This window comes from Mixophyes fleayi, chromosome 3, assembly GCF_038048845.1.
Source record: "Mixophyes fleayi isolate aMixFle1 chromosome 3, aMixFle1.hap1, whole genome shotgun sequence".
Classification (NCBI taxonomy): domain Eukaryota; kingdom Metazoa; phylum Chordata; class Amphibia; order Anura; family Limnodynastidae; genus Mixophyes; species Mixophyes fleayi.
The window spans coordinates 292,044,940-292,059,744 of NC_134404.1; the positions used below are offsets into that span (position 1 = coordinate 292,044,940).

General features: G+C 38.8%; 1 protein-coding gene across 1 annotated transcript in view; it reads right to left on the reverse strand.

Annotated features, from left to right (window-relative positions):
* Positions 1-14,805, reverse strand: part of SNX5 (sorting nexin 5) — a 47,323-nt gene that overhangs the window by 18,128 nt on the left and 14,390 nt on the right. The window contains exons 2-3 of the mRNA XM_075203802.1: positions 3,219-3,323; positions 2,879-2,989 (exon numbers count right to left, since the gene is read on the reverse strand). Of these exons, the coding sequence (XP_075059903.1) occupies positions 2,879-2,989; positions 3,219-3,323 (216 nt within the window). The remainder of the gene's footprint in view (positions 1-2,878; positions 2,990-3,218; positions 3,324-14,805) is intronic.

Here is a 14,805-nt window from a genome sequence, read left to right on the forward strand (position 1 = left end):
TGTGTGTATGAATTATCTGTTTTAAATAAAGGGTTGTCCTTTGTTCTCACTTTTTAGAAATGTTTTATGAGGAAGGGATACAGAAAAAGAAATAGGGAAGGAGAGGGGGGGGGGGGGGGGATAGTGGGGAGCAGACAATACAGAGTATACCAAAGATGTAATTTGACATCACAGATATCATCACATGAGCACATCAAAACTAATAGCGTTGCAAAATATACAGGGAGGAGTAATAAAACCATTCAGTTAAGCTAGAAATAGAAGGGTCCAAAGAATCTGGTGGACGTAGGAGCAGAGAACCATCGCCGTTAGCAAACCATTTAACTATAGGGCAAGGGGCTGCCATAACATAGGGGGCATCAGATGTCTATTTCAAAACTAAAATGTATTTTATTAATAATCTTGTGGATAGTAGGGGGGAGGGGTGTGTCCCACTTTGTCAGCACCATTTTTACTGGCATTTAGACCAAAATATTAATTTTCTTATTATACTAGATATTTTTATATTGGCTACATAAAGGCAGTGAGTGTTTTTATACCACAATACAGTTGATAGGTTCATTTCCTTTAGCCTAGTACTACTTTGTATGTCTAATATTGATTTGATCTAATTAGTATTATATTTGTCGTTAGCTCTAAGATTAGTCTAGCTTATAGTTATCCCCCCCGCTATTACTATTATTGTCATGTTGTTAGTCGCTAGCACGATAACAGATACCAGTGTACACTGCAGCATTGTGACATTAGATTGGTGGATAATAACTATGGTTACTATGTCCAGCGTGCACTGCGTCTTGACGCGCACGCATAGTTTGGCGTCACCTGGTTACAGCTGCACAGTACCTCCCCACGTCACAGCAGATTGATACGGCTGCTGCGGTGTCTGGAATTAAAGAGATGGTTGTCGGAAAATGTTAGATGTTTTCTGCCGTCTATGGATCTAGTTTGAATAAAGGATAGCTTTTTTCAATTCTTTGTTGTGCGCTGGCCTCTTGCTTTTAGGAGTGATTTTGGAATATAATATAATTATTTATATACCTCTATATCTCTATCTATATACATATATATCTATATATATATATAGATATATCTATATAGATATACATATATATATATATAATCTATATCTATATATCTCCATCTCTCTCTATGTATAGATATATACACACACATACATATATATACATACATACATACATACATACATACACACACACAGGAAATCGCATAAAGGGGGAAATCAAAGGAAACAGATGCAAGTATGATGAAATGGAACCTGCAAGTGATGAGAGAGGAGAATATTAGGACTGGAGGTGGTGAGGATGGATTAAAGAGGAGAGAGGTCAGAGAGAGGGAAGCCAGTAAGGAGGAGGATGCAACAGTTGAGGCAAGAAATAACAAGAGAGTGGATGAGAGTTCTGGTAGCATCCTTAGTGAGGAAAGGGTCTGATGCTGGAGATGCTGGGGAGAGGACTCTATTTTGGAGGTGAAGTGGGTGGCGATGTCAATGGCAGAGAGGAAGGAAGTGAGGGGAAGGCAGAGGGGGAGTTGAAGGTGGAAAAGAGGCAATGGGATCTGGAGGAGTGGGAGGAAATGAGAGATTTGAAATAGAACTGATCAGAGAGAAATGGAAGAATTGCAGGAATGAATTGGAGAAAGCCAGTGAGAGTGAGAGATTTCCTCCAGTGATGCTTGGCTGTGCGAGATCATTTTCGTAGGTAGCAGCTCAGTTTCAAATGCCTGTGGGAGGTAGAAGACATCCATGGGCAGCACGGTGGCTAAGTGGTTAGCACTTCTGCCTCACAGCGCCGGGGTCATGAGTTAAATTCCCGACCATGGCCTTATCTGTGTGGAGTTTGTATGTTCTCCCTGTGTTTGCGTGGGTTACCTCCGGGTGCTCCGGTTTCCTCCCACACTCCAAAAACATACTGGTAGGTTAATTGGCTGCTATCAAAATTTACCCTAGTCTCTCTCTGTCTGTGTGTGTATGTTAGGGAATTTAGACTGTAAGCTCCAATGGGGCAGGGACTGATGTGAGCGAGTTCTCTGTACAGCGCTGCGGAATCAGTGGCGCTATATAAATAAATGGTGATGATGATGATGATTGTGAGAGACGGAATGAGGACAAGAGGAAAAGTTTGGAAGCTGCAGCATAAGTGGGATAGTCAATTGGGCTGTTAAATTCACCCAGGATGAGGAAGGAAGGGAAAGTGGAGAGAAAGTGGGTGAACCAGGCGGCAAACATATCAAGGGATTAAAACATGTGGATAGGGGGATGGTAGATGACTGATTTGAAGGTGAGCTTGGTGGAAGAGGCGAATGGAGTGAATCTTAAAAGGCGAAGGAAAGAGAGCCCAGGAGGAATAACCTGGAAGGTGCATCCGGCGTAGAGAAGGACACCCACACTGCAGCCAGGTCTCGGGCTGTGGGAGAATCAAAGCCCCTGAAACAGTGAGCTAAGAACAAAGCTCACCAAACTCCTTAGATGAAGCTGAACCCCATACCAAATCCTGGTTTTGATGCATCCTTAGCAAGTATATTTAAAGCAACGCTCAATCCTCTAGCACCAAAACTAGCTACACCTGTAAAAGTCAATTTATAAAATGAAGTGCTACTGGATTAAACACCAACAACCATTAATGATGCTGGTTGTGTGCCCAGTACTAAATGTGTGATTTTACAGGATAGAAAATTACACTCAACAGGTCAACCTGCACTGCAGCTTTAACTATATCCTGTACAATGTGCAACAATAATGTTTTCTGTATTTACTGAACACGTTGTTCTACTGAGTTTTTTATGACTATTAAAAGTCAGAGATCATTTGATAGTGGTAGCAGTTTGGGAAACGTATATCCTGCTTATGTAGAGGACTCACAATGATACCCGCATACTCCTCAGTCTCGGCAAGAGCATCATGTAACCAGATGAAGTCTTCATGCTGACGTGTCACTGAGAACTCTGGGCTCTGAAACGTGCTCAGTGTGGTCTGAAAAACAGTTATAAACACATTGTAATAACCTTTAAATATGGAACCCCATAAAAAACTCGGACTGACGATTAATTTACTCACTCTATAAAGCCCTACCTGCAGCATAACCCAGAACTTTAATATACACAATTAAGCAATCTCAAGATCATAATTTACAGCTATATAATGACAAGCACTTGATAATTGCTGCACCCAAAGACCATTTTGCAGGTCACAACCATCTCACCTTTGTATGTACAGTGAATTTGACTTTGTCTCTCTCACTTAGGGCATCTGGAATATCAATCTGCAGAGATGGGTCAGTGTTCAGATCGACAGATACCGATCGCACCTGAGAGTAGAAAAGCAGTGGATTATAACATAGACACAATATCAGTAACAGAGTGTAACAGAGGCGTGACAGAAAGCCAGTATTCCACCCTAAAGATCTCAAGTCAATACTTGCTTATATTTAAACCTTGTTGAATAAGGTTGTGAACTAATTAACATTGCTGGAGAATTACAGTAACTCTTAAGTGTTTTAATAGCGAGGCACCAAATTCAAATTTTAGGATTCAGATGAATACAAATAAATTCAAATTCTAATTTTATATTCAAACTAAGCAGGAGGGGGCACAAATATAAAATCACATCGATAAAATAAATCACCTGAAAGTGATACCCGTTTGTACTGTACACATTTCTCCAGCTAAAGAAGCATGGAGAAGATTGCAGCACATATTTCTACATATGACAAAGGATGAAATGACCTTCCAGCTTTTGCCCCCACATACTGTAGTCTTCATCTCAGTCAGCAGTATGCAAGAATTTCATAGTGATACTTGTGTGCTCACACAAAATAATAGTGGGCAGCAGCTCGAGAGAAATATTATACAAGCAGCTTTACATTGTGCAACTGCTACTAGGTTGATTACAGCCACTCTTCCATGAAGAATAAGAACATACAGTGGCGGACTGGTCAGGGTGTCAGCTTGCCCGATGGCAAGTGGGCCTTGTGGGCCCCTGATGCAGTGGGCCCCCTTAAACATTAGACAATATGTTAAAAATGTTAATGACCTTTTAGTAGCTTGAAAATATAATAGAACTTCCAATATTATTACTGTATGCAGCTAAAATTTATGTTGGATTACTATTTTAAATAAAGTCATTTTTTGAGGATATTTACTATATTCTTAAATATAAAGTAACTCTAAAAAAAATAATTCTGATTCATGTTATGTGAGGCCGACGCATACGTTGGATAGGCTTGGATCTTTACTATTGCGACTGCGCAATGCAGCTTAGCTGGAAATCCCAGCCTGGGATCATGACGTGCACACGGATTAAACTTTATAACGAGCTACTGCAAAGACAGCAAATATTTTGCATTGCGTCGGCCTCAGTTTGAGTGCATTTCGTCAGCGATTCACCCCGTGCTTGCTGTATTTGATGTGTTTTATAAAAGATATGTATTTAATTAATATATTTTAAATATACTGTGGCCATATGCCCTTTAAATTAAATATAATGTATTTTCTTTCATAGTATAAAATTAGTGCAAAAAAATACTAGGTAGTATATATAATTAAGCTGCAGTCTCAAATAATAATATATACACATAATGCAAGTTCAATAAATAAGGGTGCCTTGTATTTACTCTGTAGTTAAAATTACTGCGATTGTTAAAATTGTTGTTAAATAATAAATGCCCATCGACGTGTTCTTCCAGCGAGGTCAATTATGTATTTCTAGCAGAAATACATAATGGACCATGCTACTGTACTTTAGAAATTTGTTACAATACGCGACAACAGTTTTACAAACAAAATGCAGAATACAGCAACACAATAACTACATTTATTATCAAATGCAAAAACTACAAATAGCCAACTTATGGCAAAAACTGGATTCAACATTTAACTGTAGATGTTAATTAGAAATACTCCACGCTGGGAAAAATTAAGTTTTAATTTCAGGAATATTACCCCTACCATCATGGAAAAGAAAAAAAAAGCATAAATCAGGATAGCATTATTATTCAGTATGTGCTTAAAAGGTGTTATTTGTGAGCGACTACTTTCAGTTGTGCCAAGTAACGATGGTACAGGACAGGGACTTCTTGATATATTGGGGGATATTCAATTATACGTGATTATGCTGCACGAGTCTCGATACCGCAACATCGCAGATTTCTGTGTGCACTCCATAGGGATGTGAAGGGAAAACTGCGATGTTGCGGTACCGTATTGTCACTTTACACGCACAATCATGGACCTAAAAGCTAAAACCCCATTGACTGAAACATTACAGCATCTTAAAATTGACCCCAAAAAATGTTTATCTGATAGTACATACAGAGCTTCAAGCTACCATGGCCAGTATAATGGTTTACAAAATAAAATGGATGATGTGGCTGATCAGAATGTTCATATATGATGCTATGCCCATGTCTTCAATTTGTTGATAACTCAAAAAAAAAAAAAAAAAATGTTGTGTGTCTGCAATTTCTTTTTTCAAGTTTCTCCAGAATTAAGCAACGTTTGTGAAAACATCATACAAGAAAATGGGTGTATGGATAGAAGTTGTTGGAAAACATCTAGGGCAAGAATCACTGTATCAGTGATACAAGATTCAGAAAAGTTTGATGCAAAATAAAAATAAGAAAATGCTTTTCTTCAAAGTCTTGAAGAAAGCATTTAGTTACTTGTAAATATTTGAAACTACAGCACCGTTATCAAGATGTTTACAGACAAGTGGTGTAGATATGTTTACTGCTTGGAGTTTAGTAGATTCAGCTACAATAAAGTTGAAGGAACAGATAAGAACATTTGATAACGTTCACATAAAAGGCATTGGGTTTTGTAAATAAATGTGATGTCAAAACTTCACAGTTGAATATGGATGAAAAACGAACATTGGAAATTGACTCTTTTTAAACAACATTGCCAGTTAAGAGGCAGAGGAAGAAGAATAGACTGGCAGATGAGCTTATAGATGAAGGAAATTCCTCAGATTCTCTAGCTGATTTTCAAGTAAATGTGTTTTAACCTAATAATGGACCTCATTGTTCAGTCACTAGATTCACACTTTGTACAATGCAATAAGTTGTATAAAGATTTATCCTGCTTGGACCCAGCAAAGTTTAAAACTATTGCAGAGAAGGGCTTTGAAGATGAAGCATTGGAAGGTATTATGAAGCTGTCCCCACTAATCAGCAAAGATCAAGTAATATTGGAATTGATTTCTTTAGTTTTGAACTTTGATATATTAAAGCCATTGTTTAATGATGGTGAGGATATGGATTCCAGTTGCAACAAGTGTAAAAAATTGTAGCACTTGCCCATCGTGTGTACTTAAAATTCTGGCATCCAATAGACTTTATGACAAGGCATGTGATAACCTTTATGAATTTAATAGTCATCTGCACACTATCAGTTACTCAAGTCCAATGTGAGAAGACATTTTCAAAGCAAAAGATCATAAAGACAAGGCTAAGAAATCCACTGTCTGAGGAGAATTGTTAGAAGAATTGGATGCAGAAGCAATTATTGACAGATTCGCACAATCTAGTGAATTCAAACAATTGCTCTTAATATAACGGATTGCATGAAACATGCTTTTAAAATGTTCAGTACAAGCAAACTATTTAAAAATATCCATTTCTTTAACATAAAAATAAAAAAATCTATTTTAACAATCTGAATTTACATTTAGTATCTACTGTATATTGCAAGAAATATATACAATATAGGTACACTTATTACTAAAAAATATATTTAAATATATTTATTTTGCAAACAAAATTGTACCCCTTTTCCATTTATGCATTTTTTGAAAATAGTATTTATTTCTTATAAAAAAAAAAATATATAAATGATAGCCTTATAGTTGTGGATGGGCCCCCTTTGTCTTGTGGCAAACAATATTTTTAGACCCAGTCCGCAACTGAGAACATATACAGTGGCTTTTAGGTTAAGAGGAATTATAAGTTACTGGGCCCACAGAAAATTTTTAAAAGTAGTCTTCTTCTGCAAGCCTGAAAAAGATGCCTAAAAAGATATATTGCCATACTGAAATAACCTGTATAAGTACGGTTTCCTCAGAATCCCATATGCAGTTGCACAAAACAATGTGGCTAAGGCTACAAGGTTTACTTACAATAGATAGTTCTGATCAAGTCTAGGAATCGCTGAAACTGCTGTGAGTGTATACAGCCACTATGCTAGGCGAGTGGAGTGAGGAACAAGTGAGAAGAAATCTACCATCAGCAGGCAAATGCTAGAGAAATGCCCATAAAAATTCTAAAAATTTGAGCCTGTTGAAAAATTCAAATAGCGTGCAAAGGATACCACGTACAGGTAAGCTTACAAGACAAACAATGGTTATGTTTTAGTCTGAACAACCCTTTAACATAGCATTAAGTTACTATCATAACAGGAGGACCAACCATTCTGAAAAATAGGTCATCGTATTTAAATACTTTTATGGACATTTCTTCCAGTCTTTAATCAGATTAGAGTGAATGCTTAATTATAGTTACACCCTAGTCTCAAGTGCAGTGACTTACAATCAGCAGGCTGGATGTGTCACAATAACTTAGAGAGGCTATAAAAAGTAAAAAAGGAAAATTTGAGGGATGATAAACTACATTTTAATTACTAAATAACTTTACTATTGAAACCACTGTATCATACCCAGAGTTTTCATGCGGTATTACAATGTCCCTGAATTCCTAACCAGCGAATTCAGCAAAACACATAATAAACTTATTCCATAGCATGTTCAGTCTTGATTTTCTACAAATGACTGCATGTGTTGTGGCTGCAGACTTTGCCTTTATATCTTTGAATGTAGAGTATAGCAGAAGTTATGTGGAACAAATCATCAAGGGCTAAGATAATCTACTACATAAATTATTAACAGTGCTAGGGATACTTGACAGCATTTCCTGCAGACTGGGTTGTAGATGCATGAATCTGCGTTCAGTAGGCACAGGAAACATTATATACCAACATCGCATCAAAGCAGAAAACCACGGACTCACTGCCAGCTTAAATAATATAATATCGAGCTGTCATGGAATTCATTGATTTATATAGGTGTACTTGGGTCACAATAACTGAGGTTTAACAATGAACTTTATTCCTTATTGTTACACAACACAGTATCAATTATATTATATCTCGTACATGTCTAAATTGGTTTTATCCAGAAAACATTCAGCAGTTTATTAAGCTTAATGTGCATTTCAAAAATTTTACACAAACTTCAGTTTCATAGGCCTCCCAAACCCAGAGATTCAATAAGATATGGAATAAAATATCCTTTAATGGTTTCCCTGGTAAACTATAATGTAATTTAGGTAAGGATTATAGGTACCCAATAAAAGATCTAGGAGTTATCTCTGTAAAGTAAATTGTCTCCTATGTTTGTCTATGTGATTCTGATAACAGAGAAAGGAGTGTTTTCTCTATAATTTATAACTATGAGATACTTGAGCAGTATAGAACTTGGTCAAACAAAGGAGTTGTGCCAGTAGCTCTCACGGATTCTGAGTTTACAAGCTTTAGCATCACAGCTGGGACTTTGTCTATGGTTGTAGTGGTAGAAAGTGAATGTTTCGAAACGCTGTATAACAAAAAAGGTGTCTCTTGAGAACATCTGAGAGGGCACGGGTTTTGTAGGTAATTTTGAAGTGACAAAATTAGTGGATAAGTCGCAAATATCATTATGTTTGATTAATTAATGAGATTTGTTATTAGTAAAATATAAGGCATTTGTCTTGCTATTATTAGGATTGAGAACATCCAAGATACAGATTTCCTAGACACAGATTTCCTACTACAGTATCTACAATAAACACTAAGAGAAAAAAAACGTTTCAAAGAACTAATTAAACCCTTTCTAATATGTGGGAACTTTACACATTAAAAATGCTCAGTAGGTGTTCATTCAGTCCAACGGGTAGCTACTTTTCAAATGCTCTCCCTGCTTGCTTTGGACAGCACCAGGAAGTTTAAACATCCACTGATGTACATCATAGCATTTGTTAAAAGCCCAGCTAGTTAAAGGCAATAGCAGTCAATTTGGCATTACAATGCTGTTGTTGTTAGTGGAATAGTTGAGGAGCCCAAGGATGTGCATTTAAATTTTATAGTGTCATATATGGATGCCCCTGAACCAAAGATAGTAAAAGAGCAGACAGACACAATTATCACCATAATCATAAGCACAGATTTGTAAGAAGCTACAGTGCTCCACAGCGCAGGACAGGGGGGAAAACAAAACATAGAAGTTAGACCATAGTTGCCTACTCTCCCGGAATGTACGGGAGACTCCCGAATTTTTGGGACTCCCGAGAGAGCAGGCAAAAATCCCGGAATCAGTTGCCGCCACTGTTTTAGAGGGCCACGATGCCGCGGTTTAGCCCCGCCCCCTGCTGCGATTGGCTAGAATGGCCTAAGATTGCCAGGGGGCAAAGCCTAACGGCACACCACAACTGGCCACGCCCCCGCGATGGACCCCCTCCCGGACAGCTGAAACTAAAAGTAGGTAAGTATGAGGTAGACAAAATAAATGCAGACATGAAAACAAAGAGTAGGGAGGGACATGCTAATGAGTGAGTTTACAAAATAATTAGATTATTTTGATATGAGATTTGCAATGTCCATGTCCAAGAAAGGAAGATCAGTCTTGCTGTGGCATTTAAGATAGATTAAAGTGGGATAGATGGGTAAGGGGAATGTCAGATAGCAGGAGGTTGCAGTAATCAAGATAGAGATAAGAGAGTCGCTAAGCATTTTGGTAGCACCATGGATAGGAAAAAAGCACATTCTGGCAATATCTCTAAGGTGGAGGTAACCAGGTGGGAGTGAGATTGAATGTGAGGAATAAAACAGCAGGTAGTGTCAAGTGTGACACCAAGGCAGCAGGCTTGGGAGACTGAGAAAACTGTGGCGTTACTGATGGTGAGGGAGATTTTAAGAGGGGCTGGTGACTCTGGGAGGAGGGAAGATGATGAGCTCTGTTTTGAACAATTAGAGCATTTGATAGCATTGGGGGATCCATGTGGAGATAGCAGACACACCGCTGGTTACATAAGATAGTACAGAAGGGGAGAGGTAGATTTGGGTGTGTTCAGCATACTTGGGGAACTAATTTCTTAATTCTGCCTCAAGAGAAGAAGTGTACAATGAGAAAAGCAGAGGCCAAGAACAGAGTCTTGTGGGAACCCAACAGATGATAAAAGTGAAGGGGGATGTACCAGTGGTAGACACTGAAAGGAGCTGTATGTAGGAAGCGAACTAGGAAAAAATGATGTCACAAAGGCCAATGGCATGTAGGGTGTGCAGGAGCAGAGGATGATAAACAGTGTTGGAAGCAGCAGAGAGGTTCATGAGGAAGAGCATGGAGAAATGATCCTTAGCATTTGCTCATTTATTCAGCAAGAAGACTTTTTGTAACATGGCTTCATCCAGCACAGGTCCCTGCAATAGGAACAGAAGTGGAGAAAACAGTACTTTGTACTTGGCGGATTATGTCCTTGTTATAGAATCGGTTAATATTAACATTCTGTGTATAGTTTTGACAATGGAATCACTATAGTGTGACAGGGGAATAATGTCCCTCATTAACTTTCATAATACACAGTCTAAAATACAATGTCCTAGTCAGAAAAGAGCAGCACCATATAAAGTGCTTACTACCCTTTGGTTAAAGAGTTTATTGATTTACTACACAGCTAAAAGTTCTTCATCACACACAGTGTGGGCTCCAGTATGGATCAGCAGATATCAGTAGCATAAAAGTCTTAAGTGGAGAAATTAAAAGAAAACAAGCAAAATACATATTTCTTGTTTAACACAGTGGATATTGTAAAGGCTGCAGAACTGATCAGCTCACATTAGGTTCATTGAATATCACTTTCCTATTTCAACAATGACTGGATGTAAAACAAACAAACTAGGAACTGCTGAATATGGGGAATAAGGAGATAAGTTGAGAACATCAACATCCTATTAGATAAATGTCAGGAAACAGACTGAAATGAGAGCAATCCATGGATTTACTTAAAGGTACAGTATACTACTAGTCGAAAGTCAAGTTCTCATGTTATACTTTGGGTTAGTTGGGTAGCAAGATAATAAAAGATTGCTTCCAAAACACAATGTTTAGTTACAGAGCAGTGTATACTATGAAATAGCTAAAGTGGCTATAAAACACATGAGCACCACTGGATATATGAGCGTGACAGTAGGAGATTGTGACTTGTAATTAATTGGTCCACACCCCGTCCAGCACATTTAAAGATGATGCATTTGATAGTTCAGTTACAGAAACAGCAGAACCTCAGGAATAAAAGCTGCATGTAGTAGCCCCCAAATCACTGGCTAAGCTGTGGACACGCGTAGTGAGGCTTCAAACTGCACTACCACCGAGGAAAATATTTTACGAACAAAATTGTCCTCCTTCATAAATCACTGCTCCCTACCTTATCAACAGTGAAGCCCTTCACTACATTAGAATAGTACACCCGTGATGTAAAAATATTGTTACCCCAATACATTTAACAGCTCCTCTGAAGATACGTGTGCAGTGTAATCATACTGCTTAATGAAATGAAAACAAATTAACGCGCAGCACGCTAAAACAGATATTGAATATCATTGTCCTATGTGTGCTGTATCCCATAACAAGACTTCAAGGAGCACATTCAATTAGCCGCAAGGTGACAAAATGTGTTACTGGAACAGTCTGCGGAGATACATCGCATCAGAGTTTTTACTAAAATCTCTGCTCATTTTCCCTCATGTCCCATAGAAATCCAAGGGAAAATGAGCAGAGATTTCTGTACTGTATTAGCTGGCGATGTGTGGCGGCACCATGCGACTAATTGAATCCCCTAAATGTCAGCTTTCAACAGCACTTTAGAAAATGAAAGCAAGTATTTAACTGGTTGCAATGAGTTACAACATTTAGATACACATAACATGATTTTATTGAATAAGCCCCTGAAAGTCCGAAATTCTTTTCACTTAGTGAAAATATAATAAAAGAACATCCTTACATACATATGAGCTTATTTAATAATATAATACAGACATATTTCTACAACCGTTTATAGGACTGATCTGATTGCTATGCACAGATTACACCATATTTAACAAGTCCCAGTGTTTGGCCAGATACACACTGAAGAATTTTGCAAGCGACGTGTTATTTCAAACGATTGTACCTGCGACTGAAAGTCCGATCAGTCTGACGATTCATGCGTACACACTGACACGATTTACCTTTAGATCTGTGCTCTTCATCTGGTCCTCTAGTCTTCAGAGAGTGACAGCACAATATTCATTCATTCATTCATGTCACATTGTCACACTGATTAAACTGCCTTGTTATAGCTATCCACATGTCCTAACGAATTTCATTAGCTTTTGTGGCTCTGAAACAAAATATTCATTCTCAGAACGAACAAATGAATTATTTCTTCTACAGCACTCTACATTTATTCACAGGGACATTCATTGCGAACCATGGCTGAAAAGCGCCCGACTCTGTAAACTCTATGGAGATCGTGAGCATGAGTGCATCACACTACATGATCGGTTGGCGATTGGTTGGTCGTACTGATTAATATTTTCCGACCAAACGAGCTGACAAGCGACACTTTGGAATGACTTTTGATCACTATACATACTAACCCGACTTCCGACCGAACGGTCATATGTCAGCTGATGTGCCCGATTATTGGACTAAAACGCTCCAGTGTGTACCTACCTTACTTATACATACACACACAAAAACAGAATCCTATCAACTAATCTGCATATTTACAGGAATACTAGAAATGTTCTTTATTTTTGTCACGAGCCGCGGCGGTACTCACAGCCGCCGCGGCTCGCTTCCTATGCTCCCCGGCGTCCCGGCCGTCACCATGATGACCGGGACATCACTTCCGCCCAACTCCCGACCGTTGCCAAGGCAACGGCCGGACGCCTCTGCAGCGTGGCGCATTTGGGAGGCCAGCAATTAGCTGCAGCTGATATTGAATTACAGGCATTAGCCTGCAACTGTATACCTCAGGGATAAGCCCTGATTGGCCTGTTGGTATAGCAGGCAATTAGCCTGCAGGTGTGTATTTCCCAGGGGCAAGCCCTGATTGGTCTATGTCTGTATTTAAGGCAGTGAGGTCTGCAGCCTCACTGCCGGTTATAGTTCCTGTTGCCAGTGTGCTGACCTGCTCCCTGCCTTGCTCTGTCCTTTGGATATCGTGTTGGATTGCTCGTGTATGACCCCTTGCCTGGATTTGGACCTTGCTCGTGTTTCTCGTGACCCTGACCTTCTTGCCTGAACTGGACCTAGCTACCGTGCCTGTGACCCTTGACCCCGGCTTGTGTATTGGATTCCCTGCCTGCTGCCGGCCCTCGACCCCTGCCTGGACTTTACTCCGCTTTCCTGGGTTCTCCCTAGTCGGTACGCACTTCGCGACCCTCTGCTAGTCTGCGGCCAAGTCTGTCCCCACCACTAGGGGCTCCAGTGAACACCTGACTGGCAGAGCAGACTCCGGGTTGTGCTGTACCAGCTAGAGGGGTTCCTAACAATTTTATGCCAATATGGAAGATATCTAACTACTTTGCTACAAGACATATTCTATCCTCTGGTAGGATGAAGGAGGTTACCTCTTATAATACTCCAGATTAAGTAGAGGCACATTATTAAATAAAAAAAATCCCTGTATGCAAAAAGACATTTAAAATTTGCAACACTAAGTAAATTAGAAAAAAAAAAAAAAGATTGCTACTTTTGCACAGTGCGTCTCTTTGGACTCTTCCAACTCCCTGCAAATGTAGAGGCACGTCTAGTTTGCAGAGGTGCCTCCCAAGAGGTCAAAGTAGGTGTGCACCATACAGTGTGCTGTGTGGACCATACAGTCACAACACTGCAAAACAAAGACGTTTTGCAGTGCACTTCATAAATTTTGTTCGTAAAGATTGTTATGTGAATATATGGTCATTTAATCAGTTGACTTTGAAGAAAGTTTTTTGCTTCTTTTCACAGAGTATTAGTAAAGTTTGTAGAGCTTCTTCATCAATATCAATAATGGAAGAGACTCATTTACTGCCTCAAAGATGCTCAAATACAGTCTGTGCAACACAGACAAAAATATTATAGTATATTCTACACTAGACCATTTGTTTTAAAACGTGTTCCTATTCAAGGTGTTTCTCAGTTGGGCAGAGTGTGAAACAGAACCAGAGTTTGCAAAGCTCAGTGGATATGATGTACCCATTTACAAGGAAGTGGCATCTTTGAGAGGGACAGCGGACAGAAATACACACCTACATTGCTTAACTTTCCTTTGCGTATCCCCTGTATAATATTAGTTCCTCCACCCCAGCCAGCAGCAAACTCAGAAACAAGGTGCAGATGCAATGTGCGATAAAAATTCCTTACATCTCTGGTGCTTTTCATATCATTCAATTTACAGTTTATCTGCCAGAACCAGGAGCTGCTCAATGTGCCTATATAGCTTTTTTTTGCTTAATAACAAGATACATTGAAAGTTTTTGAGTGTTGAAACATGGTCATTCATTTTCTTTAAACATTTCTTAAATAGGGCAGCTTCTATTGTTTTAAGTGCCTGTTGGGATGCCACCCTTATTATGCTGGAAAAATAGGTTGTGTTTTCTGCAAGTTTCCAATTTTAACGGGCAGTTTACATCAGCTACAGAAGAGAAAATATGTATTGTAATGAACAAGCCTAGACATATTTCACATTTACATACATTTTGATTATAAAGTAAAATGTAGTCAGAAAACAATTGATATTT